Raw genomic sequence first — 17,318 nt, forward strand, 5'->3', positions numbered from 1 at the left:
GGAATATGCTTTATACAAAAGGTCTCTTATAAGGTATCATTACAAAGCTTAGGATCTACTGAGTGTGTTCATCCTATTTGTTTGCATGTATTATTTCTATGTCTGGAGTTAGGAGAATAAGATATAAACTTGTTTTACTGATGTAAACATGTCAAGTGGAAGCCATTAAGGGTGCTTCAGAATCAATGAACTGTGAATGGGTTTGTTTACCTGCAAGTCTTCCTATGTACATGTCTTCCAGCTACTAGGCTATGAAGAAGGAGGTCTTACAGTGACATGTAATCATGTCACCTGAACTGGAATCCGTCTTAAACCTGGTGCTTTTCCATTTAGAAATAGAGAGGCAAAAGATTCCTGCCTTGTGCCAAACCTATAAAAGGAGGTGGAACAGAACAAAGGGGGCTGCCAGTCATGAGAAATCCCTGAGTTACCACCTGAGCTGGAACAAGGGAAAGGATTGGGCACAGACTAGGAAGGATCTAGTCTGTGAAAGAAGCTCATTGGAACATCTCTGAGGGTGAGATTTACCTGTATTCAGTTTCTTAAATGTATTAGGCTTAGACTTGCGTGTTTTGTTTTATTTTGCTTGGTAACTTACTTTGTTCTCATAGAATCATAGAATATCAGGGTTGGAAAGGACCTCAGGAGGTCATCTAGTCCAACCCCCTGCTCAAAGCAGGACCAATCCCCAATTAAATCATCCCTGCCAGGGCTTTGTCAAGCCTGACCTTAAAAACTTCAAAGGAAGGAGATTCCACCACTTCCCTAGGTAACGTATTCCAGTGCTTCACCACCCTCCGAGTGAAAAAGTTTTTCCTAATATCCAACCTGAACCTTCCCCACTGCAACTTGAGACCATTACTCCTCGTTCTGTCATCTGCTACCACTGAGAACAGTCAAGATCCATCCTCTTTGGAACCCCCTTTCAGGTAGTTCAAAGCAGCTATCCAATCCCCCCTCATTCTTCTCTTCCGCAGACTAAACAATCCCAGTTCCCTCTGCCTCTCCTCATAAGTCATGTGTTCCAGTCCCCTAAACATTTTTGTTGTCCTCCGCTGGATGCTTTCCAATTTTTTCACATCCTTCTTGTAATGTGGGGCCCAAAACTGGACACAGTACTCCAGATGAGGCCTCACCAATGTCGAATAGAGTGGAATGATCACGTCCCTCGATCTGCTGGCAATTCTCTTGCTTATACAGCCCAAAATGCCATTGGCCTTCTTAGCAACAAGGGCACACTGTTGACTCATATCCAGCATCTCGTCCACTGTAACCCCTAGGTCCTTTTCTGAAGAACTGCTGCCTAGCCATTCGATTCCTAGTCTGTAGTGGTGCATGGGATTCTTCTGTCCTAAGTGCAGGACTCTACACTTGTCCTTGTTGAACCTCATCAGATTTCTTTTGGCCCAATCCTCTAATTTGTCTAGGGCCCTCTGTATCCTATCCTTATCCTCCAGCGTATCTACCACTCCTCCCAGTTTAGTGTCATCTGAAAACTTGCTGAGGGTGCAGTCCATGCCATCCTCCAGATCATTAATGAAGATATTGAACAAAACCAGCCCCAGGACCAACCCTTGGGGCACTCTGCTTGATACCAGCTACCAACTAGACATGGAGCCATTGATCACTACCCTTTGAGCCCGATGATCTAGCCAGCTTTCTGTCCACCTTATAGTCCATTCATCCAGCCCATACTTCTTTAATTTGCTGGCAAGAGAGACCATGTCAAAAGCTTTGCTAAAGTCAAGGAATAACATGTCCACTGCTTTCCCCTCATCCACAGAGCCAGTTATCTTGTCATAGAAGGCAATTAGATTAGCCAGGTATGACTTGCCCTTGGTGAATCCATGCTGACTGTTCCTGATCACTTTCCTTTCCTCTAAGTGCTTTAGAATTGATTCCTTGAGGACCTGCTCTATGATTTTTCCAGGGACTGAGGTGAGGCTGACTGGCCTGTAGTTCCCTGGATCCTCCTCCTTCCCTTTTTTAAAGATGGGCACTACATTAGCCTTTTTCCAGTCATCCAGGACCTCCCTCAATCGCCATGAGGTTTCAAAGACAATGGCCAATGGCTCTGCAATCACATCCGTCAACTCCTTTAGCAGTCTCGGATGCAGCACATCCAGCCCCATGGACTTGTGCTCATCCCGCTTTTCTAAATAGTCCTGAACCACTTCTTTCTCCACAGCGGGCTGGTTACCTCCTCCCCATGCTGTGCTGCCCAGTGCAGTAGTCTGGGAGCTGACCTTGTTCGTGAAGACAGAGGCAAAAAAAGCATTGAGTACATTAGCTTTTTCCACATCCTCTGTCACTAGGTTGCCTCCCTCATTCAGTGAGGGGCCCACGCTTTCCTTGAACTTCTTCTTGTTGCTAACATACCTGAAGAAACCCTTCTTGTTACTCTTAACATCTCTTGCTAACTGCAACTCCAGGTGTGGTTTGGCCTTCCTGATTTCACTCCTGCATGCCTGAGCAATATTTTTGTACTCCTCCCTGGTCATTTGTCCAATCTTCCACTTCTTGTAAGCTTCTTTTTTGTGTTTAAGATCAGCAAGGATTTCACTGTGAAGCCAAGCTGGTCGCCTGCCATATTTACTATTCTTTCTACACATCAGGATGGTTTGTCCCTGTAACCTCTATAAGGATTCTTTAAAATACAGCCAGCTCTCCTGGACTCCTTTCCCCCTCATGTTATTCTCTCAGGGGATCCTGCCCATCAGTTCCCTGAGGGAGTCCAAGTCTCCTTTTCTGAAGTCCAGGGTCCATATTCTGCTGCTCTCCTTTCTTCCTTGTGTCAGGATCCTGAACTTGATCATCTCCTGGTCACTGCCTCCCAGGTTCCCATCCACCTTTGCTTCCCCTATTAATTCTTCCCAGTTTGTGAGCAGCAGGTCAAGAAGAGCTCTGCCCCTCATTGGTTTCTTCCAGCACTTGCACCAGGAAGTTGTCCCCTACACTTTCCAAAACCTTCCTGGATTGTCTGTGCACCACTGTATTGCTCTCCCAGCAGATATCAGGGTGATTGAAGTCTCCCATGAGAACCGGGGTGTGTGATCTAGTAACTTCTGCAAGTTGCCGGAAGAAAGCCTCGTCCACCTCATCCCCCTGATCTGGTGGTCTATAGCAGACTCCCACCAAGACATCACCCTTTTTTCTCACACTTCCAAACTTAATCCAGAGACTTTCAGGATTTTCTGCAGTTTCATACCGGAGCTCTGAGCAGTCACACTGCTCTTTTACATACAATGCAACTCCCCCACCTTTTCTGCCCTGCCTGTCCTTCCTGAACAGTTTATATCTATCCATGATAGTACTCCAGTCATGTGAGTTACCCCACCAAGTCTCTGTTGTTCCAATCACATCATAATTCCTTGACTGTGCCAGGACTTCCAGTTCTCCCTGCTTGTTTCCCAGGCTTCTTGCATTTGTGTATAGGCACTTAAGATAACTCACTGATGGTCCCTCTTTCTCAGTATGAGGCAAAAGCCCTCCCCTCTCATGCTCTCCTGCTTGTGCTTCTTCCCAGTATCCCACTTCCCCACTTACTTCAGCGTTTTGGTCTCCTTCCTCCCGGTGAACCTAGTTTAAAGGCCTCCTCACTAGGTTAGCCAGCCTGCTTGCCAAGATGCTCTTCCCGCTCTTCGTTAGGTGGAGCCCGTCTCTGTCTAGCACTCCTCCTTCTTGGAACACCATCCCATGGTCAAAGAATCCAAAGCCTTCTCTCCAACATCACCTGCGTAGCCATTCGTTGACTTCCACAATTCAACGGTCTCTACCTGGGCCTTTTCCTTCCACAGAGAGGATGGACAAGAACACCACTTGCACCTCAAACTCCTGTATCCTTCTTCCCAGAAACACGTAGTCTGCAGTGATCTGCTCAAGGTCATTCTTGCCAGTATCATGGGTGCCCACGTGGAGAAGCAGGAAGGAGTAGTGATCTGAGGGCTTGATGAGTCTCAGCAGTCTCTCCGTCACATCATGAATCCTAGCTCCTGGCAAGCAGCAGACTTCTCGGTTTTCCCAGTCGGGGCGGCAGATAGATGACTCAGTCCCTCTGAGGTGGGAGTCCCCGACCACCACCACCTGCCTCCTTTTCTTGGGAACGGTGGTCGTGGAACCCCCATCCCTAGGACAGTGCATCTCATGCCTTCCAATCGGCAGAGTCTCCTTCTGTTCCCTTCCGTCAGATGTATCATCTAGTCTAGTCCACTCTCTTCTGTCTGTTATTACTTGAAACCACTTAAATTCTACTTTTTATTTTTAATTAAATCACTTTTGTTTATTAGTAAACCTAGAGTAAGTAATTGATACCTGGGGGAGCAAACAGCTGTGCATATCTCTCTATCAGTGTTATAGAGGGCGGACAATTTATAAATTTACCCTGTATAAGCTTTATACAGAATAAAACAGATTTATTTGGGGTTTGGATCCCACTGGAAGCTGGGTATCTGGGTGCTGGAGACAGGAGTACCTGCTGAGTGGTTTTCAGTTAAAGCCTGCAGCTTTGAGGGTGTGGTTCAGACCCTGGATCTGTGTTGCAGCAGGCTTGTGACTCTGGCTCAACAAGGCAGGGTTCTGGAGTCCCAAGCTGGCAGGGAAAATGAACTCAGAGATCATTTTAGCACATCAGGTGACACTCCCAAGGGGGCTCTGTGACCGAACCTGTCACACTAGGAGATGAGCTTTTTCATTTGAAGACAACCGTTCCAATGCTGTGAGTGTGGTTAACACTTGGGCCAATATTAAGGATTGAGTGGGGATGATGCAGGGGGAGTGAGGTTAGGAGATTGAGGAGGAGCAGATGGATGGAGATGGAGAGCAGGGTTCTGTGTGTATCTCTGGAGTGGGGCCAGGGAGAGGGGTGAGGCAGATGTGGCCTGAGAGTCAGGACCAGTCTTAGGGGTGGGCCATCTGGGCGACCACCCAGGGATGCCATGGTTAAAGGGGCACTGCATGGCAGCACAGAGAGGCACACTGCCGATCTAGAGTCAGAAACTGCTCCCGGCTGGCACAGAAGTGCTGTGTCCCATGTGGGGAAGCTCCCAGATTTCTCCCTGCTCCCTCCCTGCAGAGGAAGGAGGGACAGTGGTGATGTACAGATACTGCTCACGGTCACCATCCCCGCAATGGGGCTATGTGTGTGTGTGTGTGTATGTGTGTGGGGAGGGGAGGGAGCGAGAGCGGAGCAACACCAAGCACTCCCTGCATCCAGGTCACTTTCCCCAGCTGTGCTGTGCTGTGAGGAGAACATCAGGAGCTGCTGCTTTCCTGCCCTCCTGTTATGCAGCCCGGGTGGGGAAAGTGACCTGGATGCAGGGAGCCCTGACTTTGCCCCCCCCCCCAGAACCCCCGAAGGGTGCGCAGAGGAGCAGTGTTTGAAGGGGTGAGTGAGCGGCAATGCCAGGCGCTCCATGCATCCAGGTCAGTTTCCCCACGTGGGTGCAGGATTGGGGATGCAATGGTTAGGAGCACAGGAGGGGGTACAGTGTAGGGGTTAGGAGCGCAGGAGGGAGCGGGGAGCCTCAAAAGCCCACAGTGGCCAGGGGCAGTGTGCGGGGGCACTGTGCCCATGGGAACAAGGGTGTGTGTGTGTGTGTGCCAAAATACAAGTTTGCTCAGGGTGCCATTTTCCCTCAGGCAGCCCTACTGAGAGTGAAGCCCCACATGTCTCCTCGCTATGCCGCAGACCCCTCTCTCTTTCATTCTCTTGCTCTGTTTCTCCTTCACCCACGCGCTCATGCCATCCCTTTGATGCTGACTCAGTGGAATGGAAAGTCTATACCCTCTGCTAAGACCGGACACCAGGCACTGTTTTTGCTGAACAGGAGGAAAAACACCTTGCGCTTTAACTGTAATGTATTCTCCAACCTCTCCTCCTCTCCTTTCCTCTCTCTGTTACCCACTTCTCTGTTTCCCAATTCCTCCCTCCTGATCACTCCGCTGACAAAAAACAGAGAGAGAAAGAGATCCTCCAGCAGAGGAATCATAGAATCATAAAATCATAGAATATCAGGGTTGGAAGGGACCCCAGAAGGTCATCTAGTCCAACCCCCTGCTCGAAGCAGGACCAATTCCCAGTTAAATCATCCCAGCCAGGGCTTTGTCAAGCCTGACCTTAAAAACCTCTAAGGAAGGAGATTCTACCACCTCCCTAGGTAACGCATTCCAGTGTTTCACCACCCTCTTAGTGAAAAAGTTTTTCCTAATATCCAATCTAAACCTCCCCCACTGCAACTTGAGACCATTACTCCTCATTCTGTCATCTGCTACCATTGAGAACAGTCTAGAGCCAGAGGAGAATTGTGCCCCTGAGTCACCCTGTGCTCCCTGACCCCAGGGAGAGGCCCCGCCCACTCTGGTTAGTAGGGGATGTGTGCACAGAAGGGAGCACAGTCAGAAGTCACCAGAGAGGACAAATGCATGATTAAGTCAGATAGAGCCAAAACCAGTGGGTGCTGGAAAGTGTGAGCCACAAAAGGAGGGATTCTCTGAGGTGACAAGGGGGTCCCACGTGTGACAGGGATGGGAATCTATGAATCTCACTATGCAAAGTTCAGTTCTGTTCTCCCTGAACTTCTCATCACCTACATGGGAGCTGGGAGAAGCCCCCATGTCACAGGACCTGAAGTTGGGTCTCCCCAAAACTAGACAGAGAGAGATCATTCCCGCCCTAGGATGCAGTGTCTTGCCATGCAACCGCAAAAGCACAGCAATCTTTTCTGCAGCCAATATGCAGCCTCCTCCCTCAGCTCCTCCTGGCCATCTCCCCTCCAGTGTGGTCCTGGGTTTTGGATCTACTACTACATTTGTCCTGGCTGAAACTCACTTTATTTCCCGGCCCTACCTCCCACGGGAGCTGGAACAATTCGTGTAGCCATTGAATCAAACTGTAAACCCTGTATATGATGGGAACCACTTCAAGCCAGGGGGTGTGGCAGCATCCCCAGCACCCCTAGTTCCAGCACCTGTGCCATCTCTAGTCTTTCTTAGTCCCTTTGGGTTATTTTCCTGTCCTTCCAGTTGTTTGCAGCTCCTCATTTAGTGTCCCCCTGTGAATTGGAAATACAGAAAAAGAGAGCCTATATTTGAGAAAGTAAAAGAAAAAATGGAAAGAGGAACAAGGCATTCTGAAAAGACTAAAACAATTAATTGACAGAAACAGTGAGAGGCGGAAAGATCAAACCAAAAAAGGTAAGAGATGAAAGAAAAACATGAAGGGCACTTGCTGGGAAGTGTCTTCTACAAATTTTCCGCTGTCTGGGTAGAAGCGAAACTGTGAAGAAAACAACAGAAACCCAGAGAGAGAATTTCCACTAAAAGATGCTTAGAACACGATCTCTGACTCCTTCTTCCTCTGTCTCCATCTCTTTCTGCACGTGCCTCAGTCTGATGCTGGTTTCTTGGCTGTGACGCATCTTCTCAGCGCTGTGAGGAAATTAGCTGCCCACCCGCATTATAAGGGCATCTAGGGAAAGGCTTTGATCAGAACGAGAGAGATAGAGAGCGAGAGAGCAAGTGAACGAGAGAACCTGACGACCCAGTCACCTGCCCCCTCCTTTGTCCAGTCCATGCCTTGTTCTCACTCGTCCCTTGAAGCTTTGGATCCATTCTGGTGGTGAACTGAGTGTGGAGACACATCCCCTTTGTCTCCTTGATGCCACCATGACATTGGCATTCATGCCACTGTCTCTCGCCCTCATGCTGCTGGTGACCAATGGTAAGGGGGGCTGAGTATTTTTGGTGGTGGAGGGTAGTTGCACTGGGGACATTTGGGATTTACTTGGTCCACAGGATTTTAGCAATTCAAAGCTGAACTCTTGGCAGATCTTGCTTTCCTGACCCTTCAGTGTTCCCCTTATCCCGATATTGCTCCCCAGGCCTCTTCCATCCTCCTTGGCAGGGTCCTCTCAGGACAGGAAAAAAATGTCTCCACCCGCATTTCTAAACCTCCCCCCTGCTCAGTTCTCTGTCTTGTTGCAGCCAGCAGTACTTCCCCTGGAGCAGCAAAGGAGCAGAGGGGGGAGCAGAGGGTGTGGGCCAAAGTGGGGGACCTGGTTGTGCTCCCCTGTCACCTGAGTCCTCAGGAGCTGCAGAGCAGCTGGAAGCAGCTGTATGAGAAGACAGCCGTCCGCTGGGAGCGGCATGGGGAAAGGTAATTCAGGCTGTGAGGGGGTGGTGGTGCTGTGCTTTTTGATTCCTTTCCTATTTCTTCACCTTTCCCTCATTCTTTCTTCTCCTCTTCCACAGTCTTTGATTCCCATCCTCTCTCCCCTGATGTGATCTTTCTCCCTCTCGCTGCCTTTCTTCCCTGCTCTTTCTCTGCTCCTTTCCCCATCCTCTCCCTCTCCTAGCACTAACTCATTCCCCCTGCCCATATCCCCAGCTCCCACAAAGAGCCCCACATGGTGCTGGAGGTGGAGTACAGTGGTCTCCTGAAGACAGCCCGATCCATGATGCCCCGAGCCTCAGTCAGGGAAACCAGCTTCCGCCAGGGGGACTTCTCCCTCTGGATTGAGCCACTACTGAATGATGATGCAGGCCATTACGAGGCACTGGTGAGATATGGCAAGGAGACTCGGTGCTGCCAGCTGGAGCTGGGCATGGTGACAGGTACGAGAAGTTGGAGCCCAACAGGGATCCCTGGAACAGCAGGGTATTGTCAGTTAGGACAAAAAGTTCTGGCAGGGGAGCCCAGGACTGGAACAGCAGGTTAGAAAATGAGAAGCAGCCTCTTGAGATTAGTCAACTCCCCTGTCTTCATCCCATGGGATGAGAGCTGCAGAGAGGGAAATCTCTAGGTAATAAACACAAGGAAAATGGGGAGATCAAGGACAGGTTGATTGTCACTTCAATGCCCTGCAGAGAGGGGCTGGGAGCTCCAAAGCGGGAATGGTTTTAGGGCTCCCCTGTGACATTAACTTCTCTTTTCCCTTCTTCTCCGCAGTGACTGTCAATCCCCCAGGTCTGCTGGTGGAAACGGAGCCTCTCTTGCTACTCTGTAACTCCAGTCATCCGGCTAAGCTTGTGGGGATGCGCTGGTTCCATAAGGGCAGCCTGGTCCCCGTCTCCGGCAGGTTCCGTTCCCGCTATGGGGCTCTATCCATCTCTAGGCCAACTGTGAGTGATTCAGGGCCCTGGCGCTGCGAACTCACATACTCAAATGATGAGAAAGTTTCTGCCATACTCAACCTTCAAATTCTAGGTAACTCTGGCTTCCAACTCACCCTCTCAGCTCCCAGAGATCTCTGGCCTCTCACAATAGCCTCCTCCTCTCCAACTCCTGCCCTATCATGAGTAGCCTCCTTGGATCTCTTTGCTTCCCTCCCTGCTTTCCCAGTCATGGTTTCCCTCTGTCCCAGCATCCCCTCCCCACAGGGGGTGGTAACCTCCCTTTCTGTTGCAGTTCTGTGGACCTCATACAATCTAATGTTGCCCTACACTCTTTGTTTCCTCCAGGTTTTGCTGGCCCAGCCTCTCCTGTAGTCTATGCTGCAGTAGGATCTGCCACCAACCTTCCCTGCCTCCTGAACCGAGACCCTAGTGCCTCCGGCATTCTAGGGGTGTCAGCCCACTGGAGCCGTCTTGCAGGAGGGGATCTGGAAATACGGGGCATCTCCAGGAATGGGAGCAATGGGAGCTTCACCCTCCATCTCCCTGAGGTGGGACCAGGGGATGCAGGGCAATACTGCTGTGCTGTCTCTATCCATGGCACGACCATCACTAGGGATGTGACCTTGGCAGTGATGACAGGTGAGCAAGGGAAGCCCAGAGGATGCCAAGGGGACTCTTTCCCTCCAGTGGCTTTCACTGGCTTGGAGAAAATCTCCTTGTACACCAATGTGGTGAGTTTGGGATGTTCTCAGCCTGTCCAGCCTCCCTATGCGGGAAGACCCTGTGTCTCAGCTCAGGCATTTAGCTGCACAGGAGTGGAGTCTCTCTTTCCACAGGATGCTGTGCCATAGGGAGGTTTCTCATGGTGGTTCCAGTATTTTTCTTTTAGAAATCTGCCTTAAAGTAGCAAAATGAAAGAGAGAGAGAGAGAAGGGGGAAGCCAGGGAGTCAATGAGAGAAGGTGTGAGAGAGAGAGAGAGAGAGTGAAAAAGGAGGAACGTGACAGAGAGAAAGGAGGTGCTGAAGGGGTGAGGCAGGAAGAGGCTCTCCTTTTTTTGCTGAGGGTATTTCTGTTTCCCTCCCCCACAGTCACCCCAAGCATCAAAGGGCCAGTCGCTGAAGGCTCTCGTCTGCTGCTTATCTGCAGCCTCACCCACCCCAGGGGGCACGAGCACTTTCAGTGGAGGCAGCTGAACTCAGGCCTCAGCAATAGGAGCTCATTTGAGGCCACTCTCAGGAGCCCAGGGGTCCAGCGCTACTATCTGGGTTCCACCCTGGAACTGACCCGTGTGTCCCAGGAGGATATTGGCACCTGGGAGTGCAGTGTCCATAGCTCAGAAGGGAGGCTGGGAGCTGTGGAATATGAGCTGTATATTACAGGTACCGTCTCCCCTGTGCCCCATTTCCTCCACCCCACCCCACCCCACTTCCATCTCCCTGTGCCCCAAGACTTTTGCTCCACTTGACCCACTTGACCAGCCAACATTTTTCAAACCTCATCCACACCCCGAACCAGTCCCACCCCCCCCATCCCCCGTTTCACCCTCCTTTCTAACTGTGATTTCCCCTTACAGGTGCCCAGCTCTCTGGTCCTCATACCATTCTGGATGGGCAGGTCTCTTTTGGCCTTATCCTTGTCCTCTTCCTCCTGCTTGTGGCCTCCATCCTGGCTTTGGTCCTGCGGAACCAAAGGGTGAGTCAGTCCATTGCTCTGTCTATGTCCATCTGTCTTCTCTCATCTAAGCCTGACAGCCCTGCTTCGGGTTGGGGCTGTGTGTGCAGGGCAAAGAGGCTACATTGGGTAGCCTGCCAGCTCTGCCCTGGTCGTATGCAGTATGTACTGGGAATATAGGAACTGCCAGGCTGGATCAGCCCAGTGGACCTGCTAGCCAAGTGCCCTGTCTCTGACAGTGGCCAAGTGCCAGATACCTCAGAGGAAGGGGCAAAATATCCTCTAGTGGACAATTATAGAATAACCTGCCCACGGAGGAAGTTTTCTCTTAACTCCTGTCAGTCTGAGGTCCTCTTGTGCCTTAAAGGATGAGGGTTTATGTCCCTTCCAAACTATTGTGGTTGTACTTTTTCTTTTTCATAATCTGACCTAATGTAATTGTGGATGTTCTCAATTCCCAAATAGATTCATAGATTCCAAGGCCAGAAGGGACCACTGTGATCATCTAGTCTGACCTCCTGTATAACGCAGGCCATAGAACTTCCCAAGATACTTCCTGAAGCAGATCTTTTAGAAAAACATCCAATCTTGATTTAAAAATTGCCAGTGATGGAGAATCCACCACGACCCTTAGTAAATTGTTCCAGTGTATGTAAATGCCCAATACCTTTTTGAATCTTGCTAAGCTCTTGGCCTCCACATTATCCTGGGGCAGTGAGTTCCAGGGGCTCATTATGCAAGGTGTAAAAACTGTTCCCTTTTATCCATTTTGAAATTGCAGGCTTTCAATTTTACTGATCATCTCTTTGTTCTGTGCTATGATAAATTCATCCTGACTGACTTTCTCACCCAGTTAGAATTTTGTTTACCTCTAGTATGTCCCTTCTTATTTCTCTTGTCTCTGAACAAAACAAACACTGTCTCTTTTCACACAGAAATCTTTCAAGGCCTCACATCGTTTTCATCACTCATATCTGAATCCCCTCTGTTTTACTATGACTTTTTATAGAGAGGGTAACCGGAGATGAACACAGTGTTCCAGATGAGGTCTTCTCACTAATTTACATAGCGACATGGGAATAGCGACATGGGAATAGCTAACATTTTGTTGGCTTTTTAACTACTGCTACCTGGTGAGCAGAGATCTTCAACTATACAATAATGTCTAGGTCTTTTTCCCTAAGTGGTTATGGTTCATTTAAAACCTAATAATTTGTTGGAGTTCAGATGATTGCTTTCAATGTGCATTACCTTGCATTTGCCTATACCAGCAGTCCCCAAACTATTGAGGGTCGCACACTCCCCTTACCCTGTCTGCCCCCAGGAGCCGGGGCCAGGAGTGGGGCTGTGGTTTGGGGCGGGGGGACACAGACAGGGGTAAGGGGGCCAAGACTGGGGCCACAGCTGGGGGTGGGCCTGAGGCTGGGAGTGGGGCCATGGCCAGGAGCCGGGGCCAGGAGTGGGGCTGTGGTTTGGGGCGGGGGGACACAGACAGGGGTAAGGGGGCCAAGACTGGGGCCACAGCTGGGGGTGGGCCTGAGGCTGGGAGTGGGGCCATGGCCAGGGGCCGAGGCTGGGAGTGGGGCCATGCTGAGGCTGGGGACGGGGCCAGGTACAGGTCCATGAGTGGGACCAGAGCAGAGCTGGGGGCAGGGAAGGGCTGGGTGGTGCTCCCTCCCTACAGCCCTAGGGGCTGGTCCGGGCCCTGCCGTGCCCCCCTGAACTTTCCTCCACACCATAGGCGGCAGGTATAATAGACTGGGGAAGGCTGTGCTTCCCCAAACAGCCCCGCTTGTGGCCCCACTCATGCTCCAGCCCGAGGCCCCCTCCTGCTTGCCCTTCCTCCTTGATCTCAGCCCAGGCAGGCTGCTCCTTTTCCAGGGAGCTTGACGGGGCTGTGACTAGGGTGGCTGGGACTTGGGGTGACTTGTGGCTGGGGCTGCACGGCACTGGGGGGAGCCCCGGTGCTGGGGCTGTGGTGGCCAGTGCTCTGGGGCTGGGGGTGCTGGAGCTGCATCGCCCAGTGCTGGGGGGTGGGCGGGGGAGGCTGTGTGCTGCCCACCTGGTGCTCTGGGCTTGTGGCGGGGGCGCCATCCGTCCAGTGCTCCAGGACTGGGGGGTGGGGGGACGCGCAATGCCCTCCCACCCAGTGCTCCAGGGCTGGAGGTGCTTGGGCAGCCTGGGGCCAGGGTGGGAGGGACTAGAGGTCATGCCGGGGGGGGGGGGGGCTCTGGGCTTTGGTGGGGGAAGGGGCTGAGAGGGGCAGGGCCTCAGGTGGAAGGGATGGGCCTGGCCAGGGGCTAGCCTCCTGAAGCCCATGGTTCACCCACTGCCCATGCTCCACGCCCCCCTAGGGGGCGCACCCCACATTTTGGGGACCTCTGGTCTACACTGAGTTTCATCTGCCATTGTGATGTCCATTCATCTAGCTTTGATTCATAGGTTCATAGATTCCAAGGCCAGAAGAGACCATTGTCATAAGCTAGTCTGACCTCGTGTATAACACAGGCCATAGAACTTCCCCAGCCTAATTCCTGTTTGGACTAGAGCAGATCTTTTAGAAAAAAAATCCATTCTTGATTTTAAAATTGCCCATGACGGAGAATCTACTACAACTCTGTGCTAGCTCTCACAGTGTTCTCCAGTGTTGTTTAACTTAAATAATGTTGTGCTATATGCATATTTTGCTACTTCACTGCTCATCCCCTTTTCCAGACTAGGTAAATTTTTAAAATCACTGAAGGACCCAGGATCTTAAGTTCCCTTTTCAAAAGTGATTTGGGTCCTTAGGAAACTAAGGCTTATTGCACTTCAATGGGCCTTAAGTGCATAAAAATTGCCAAGTTGCTTCTGACAATGAGACTTCCAGGCTCCTAAGTAGGGTTCGTTGAAAATTTGTTTTTTGACTACATTAAATTTTTTGCAAAAAAGTTCCTTTTTCAAAAACTTTTGACTTGTCACTGAGAACCCAAAATCCAAAATTTGGATTTGGACTTGCCAAAAGTGTGCCTCATGGGAGTTGTTGTTTGGGTGCCTCATGCCCCCATTCTTCTCTATGGGCCAAGTTCTGCAACCAGACTACATCTTCCATGATGCACCATGGCTGTAGAACTCCTATGATGTACCACAGTGGCTCAACAAGAGGGGAGATGTAGACTGACCAGGGTGCCTGGCCCATAGAGGAGAATGTGAGCATGGGGGATCCAAGCCACAAATCCCATGAGTCACTGTGTGTTTGGCCAAAAATGTTTAGGTTTTGATTTTCTACCAAGAAGTCATAATTTTCTGTGGGGGATGCCCCCATTTTCTGGCCAGCTGTACTCCTAAGTCTTTTAGGCACTTAAAAAAATTGTACACGTATAAACATGGTAAACACCTGTCCTAGTACAGAACCTTGCGGCACACTACTATTAACCTTTAGCCATGATGAAAATGTATTATTTATTCCTGCTTTCTCTCTGTTCGCCGGTTTCTGATCCATGATAAAACTTAACCTTTCACACCATGTTACTTAATTCCTTAACAGCATCTCAGAAGGGACTTTGTCAAAGTCTTCTGAAATCCCCCCCAAAATCATGACAACTGAGTCATTCTTTATTCACAATATTGCTGATGCATTCAGAGAATTCTAATAAATTAGAGTGGCATGATTTTCCTTTGCAGGCACTAATTTGTAGCTATCAGATCATGTTTTTCTAAGGTTTTTATAGGGCTCTAATTATTGTTTCAACTAATTTTCCTGTTCTTCGGTAATTTTCTTGCTGCAGCTTTTCTGGGGCTAGGTCAGACTCACCGATGTGTAATTATCAGGATCAATGTACAACATTTGTCAATGTACACTTGCTGATTTTAATGAGGCTTCATATTCTTGTTAGCAGCCTCAGACCCAGGTTCCATCCACTCCTGGTGACTTGTCACTCTTTTAATTTATCAGTTTGTTCCAGGATCTCCTTTTTTCAGACTTCAATCTCTCGCAGTGCCTCAGCTTTGGCACCACTAAAGAGCAGGTCTTTGTTAGGTGTCCCCACAACATCCTCAGTGGTCAAAGACTCATGCAAGGAAATCACATTTCTTCAGGGCAAACTACTTACATTGCAAATTCCTCCTCTAATTGCTCTCCTGGTGGTCCAGGGGACCCAATTATTCTCTCATAGACTTCTTGATTTTTCTATACTTTACTGGGGCTATGTCTACACTATCGCGGTAAGTCAACCTACGTTACACAAGACAAGCTACGTGAATAACTAAGCTGGAGTTGATGTACCTTAGGTCGAGTTACCATGGGGTCTACATTGCTGGGGGTCAACAGGAGAAACTCTCCCATCGACTTACCTTATTCTTGTCATCAGGGTAGAGTACAGGGGTTGACTGGAGAGTGATCTGCTGTCGATTTGGCGGGTCTTCACTAGACCCACTAAATTGACTGCCAGTGGATTGATCTCAGAGCGTTGATCCCAGATATAGTGTAGATGTAGCCTGGTTCTCAAACTCTTCAATACCACAACCTCTTTTTCTATAATGGGGACCGCTCCCATCTAGTAGGGATATCCCTCCCAATTTGCAATATAGAAAGGACAAGCCCCTGTCCCCTGTTCATCACCCACCTGGAGGTCACAAACCTCAAACTGAGAGCCCATGGTACACTTGAAGAGTAACACCCCAGAGTGTACTTCAACAGGGGTGATGCTGTGAACCTTTCAATACTATTAGAGCTATGTATCCACAGAATAGTGCTCCTGAGTGTATTTTGAATGATTCAAGGTCTGGAAAACCTGTCTCACCATGAAAAACTCAAGAAGCTCAATCTATTTAGTTTATCCAAGAGAAGTTAATAGGTGAATTGATCACCAGCTACAAGTATCTACACAGGGAAGAGATTTCTGATACTAGACAGCTCTTTAATCTAGCAGAAAAAGTCATAGTAAGGTCCAATGTCTAGGAGTTGAAGCTAGATAAATACAGATTAGAAATAAGATGCAAACTTTTAGCAGCAACTGTAATTAACCATTGGAACAATTTACCAAGGGTTACGGTGGATTCTTCATCACTTGGAGTCTTTCAATCAAGACTGGATGTCTTTCTAAAAGAAACACTTGAACTGAACCAGAAGTTATGGGCTTGATGCAGAAACTCCTGGGTGGGTTCTCTGGGTGGGTTTACACAGGAGGTTAGACTAGATCATCATAATGGCTCTTTGTGGCCTTAAAATCTATGAAAGGAGCCACGTTAAAGGCATAACTCAACTGCACAAAGCATAATATCAAGCCAGTATTCTCTACAGGAAAGGGAACATGATTGTGGAGCATGACTCCTGGGTTCTTTTCTCAGCACTAGGAGATGACTGGGGTATAGTAGTTACACCAAAGGAAACTGAGAGTCAGGTTTCCTGAATCCTATTTTTGGTTGTGAGAAAGAAGGGTGTAGTGGGTTAGAGCAGGAAGAATTAGAAATCAGGACTCTCAGGGTTCTCTCTGTGACGTTCTAGGCCTCTGAGGGCTAAGACCTACGGTGGCTGCTCAGACCCAGGGTCCAAATGTAAGCATCATGCTGGGGCAGGATGGAGCCCATGCTAGGTCCATTCCCCAATCATCTGTTCTTTTTCCCTTTCAGATATTCTCCCCAGCCTTCCCAGCACTGGAGCGGGTGGTTACCACCCCCACACCAGGGAATGCAGGGAAGGATGAAGGCCAGGAAGGGAAGAGCCTGCAGACAGAGTGCTGATGGAAGAGAAGGCACAAAGGTCAATTGGAATGGCAAGCACTTCAATGGGAAAACAAGACTGTGTTACACAGCCGGGGGATGGGAACCATGCAGACTTGTCCAGAGGGCATGGAGGTCACATGGACACAGCATGGGGACCATGCCACTGCAGAGGGGGTGGGAGTCATATGACAAAAAGGAGATGGGTGTCACCTGGGTGCAGGAAGGTTGGGGGGGTGGGTGGGGCTGTTGTACTGGTTTCTGAGCTTCCTTTTTGGAGCTGAAGGACTCCAGTGTCCATAACCTGCTTCACTTCCACTTGTTTCTCCCTCACTCCCTTGTTCTTTCTCTTTCACACCCTCTGCCCTCTGTCTCCCTCTCTCAGCCTTGCTCCTTCCTTGGAGGGGTGTGAGTGGTCTTTAGCAGATGGGGAGATTGGCAGAGACCTGGCTCCCCTTTGCCCACAGGGAATTTAACTCCCCGCTGCTGACTTCCCTCTCTGTATCTCATAAGCACCCTGCTCCGGCACACATTCGCTGGCACAGCAGATCCTTCAGCCAGAGATATTGCATAGTTGAGTTTGTTATAGTTTATTAGCACTCAGAAGAAAATGTCCTTCAATAAAACCCCCCCCACTGGAAACCCTTTGGTCTCTGTGTGCATTTGGGGTGAAATGGGCCTGTCTAGCACATTGTTTGCATCTGGTTGTCTGTGTGAAGCAGCTTCCCTGAAATCTGCCCCCCCCCCCCCGGATTTCACTTTTAGTTTTGTTTTCCTGCTGTAGATCATTAGTTTCTGGACTTTCAGGAGGGAAAATGAAATGGCACCAGAGAAG

The 17,318-nt window shown here is 49.6% G+C and overlaps 1 protein-coding gene across 1 annotated transcript; it reads left to right on the forward strand.

The window, feature by feature from the left end:
- Positions 1-7,662: 7,662 nt before the first annotated feature.
- Positions 7,663-16,633, forward strand: LAG3 (lymphocyte activating 3; the record flags this gene model as incomplete). Its single annotated transcript, XM_084614899.1, has 8 exons — positions 7,663-7,717; positions 7,981-8,152; positions 8,384-8,610; positions 8,945-9,202; positions 9,457-9,750; positions 10,201-10,491; positions 10,686-10,804; positions 16,394-16,633. The coding sequence occupies 8 exons, from the start codon at positions 7,663-7,665 to the stop codon at positions 16,502-16,504; spliced, it is 1,527 nt and encodes a 508-aa protein (XP_084471025.1). The 3' UTR covers positions 16,505-16,633.
- Positions 16,634-17,318: the final 685 nt, after the last annotated feature.

Source organism: Lepidochelys olivacea, assembly GCF_965140295.1.
Source record: "Lepidochelys olivacea isolate rLepOli2 genome assembly, chromosome: 1".
In the NCBI taxonomy this organism is placed as follows: Eukaryota; Metazoa; Chordata; order Testudines; family Cheloniidae; genus Lepidochelys; species Lepidochelys olivacea.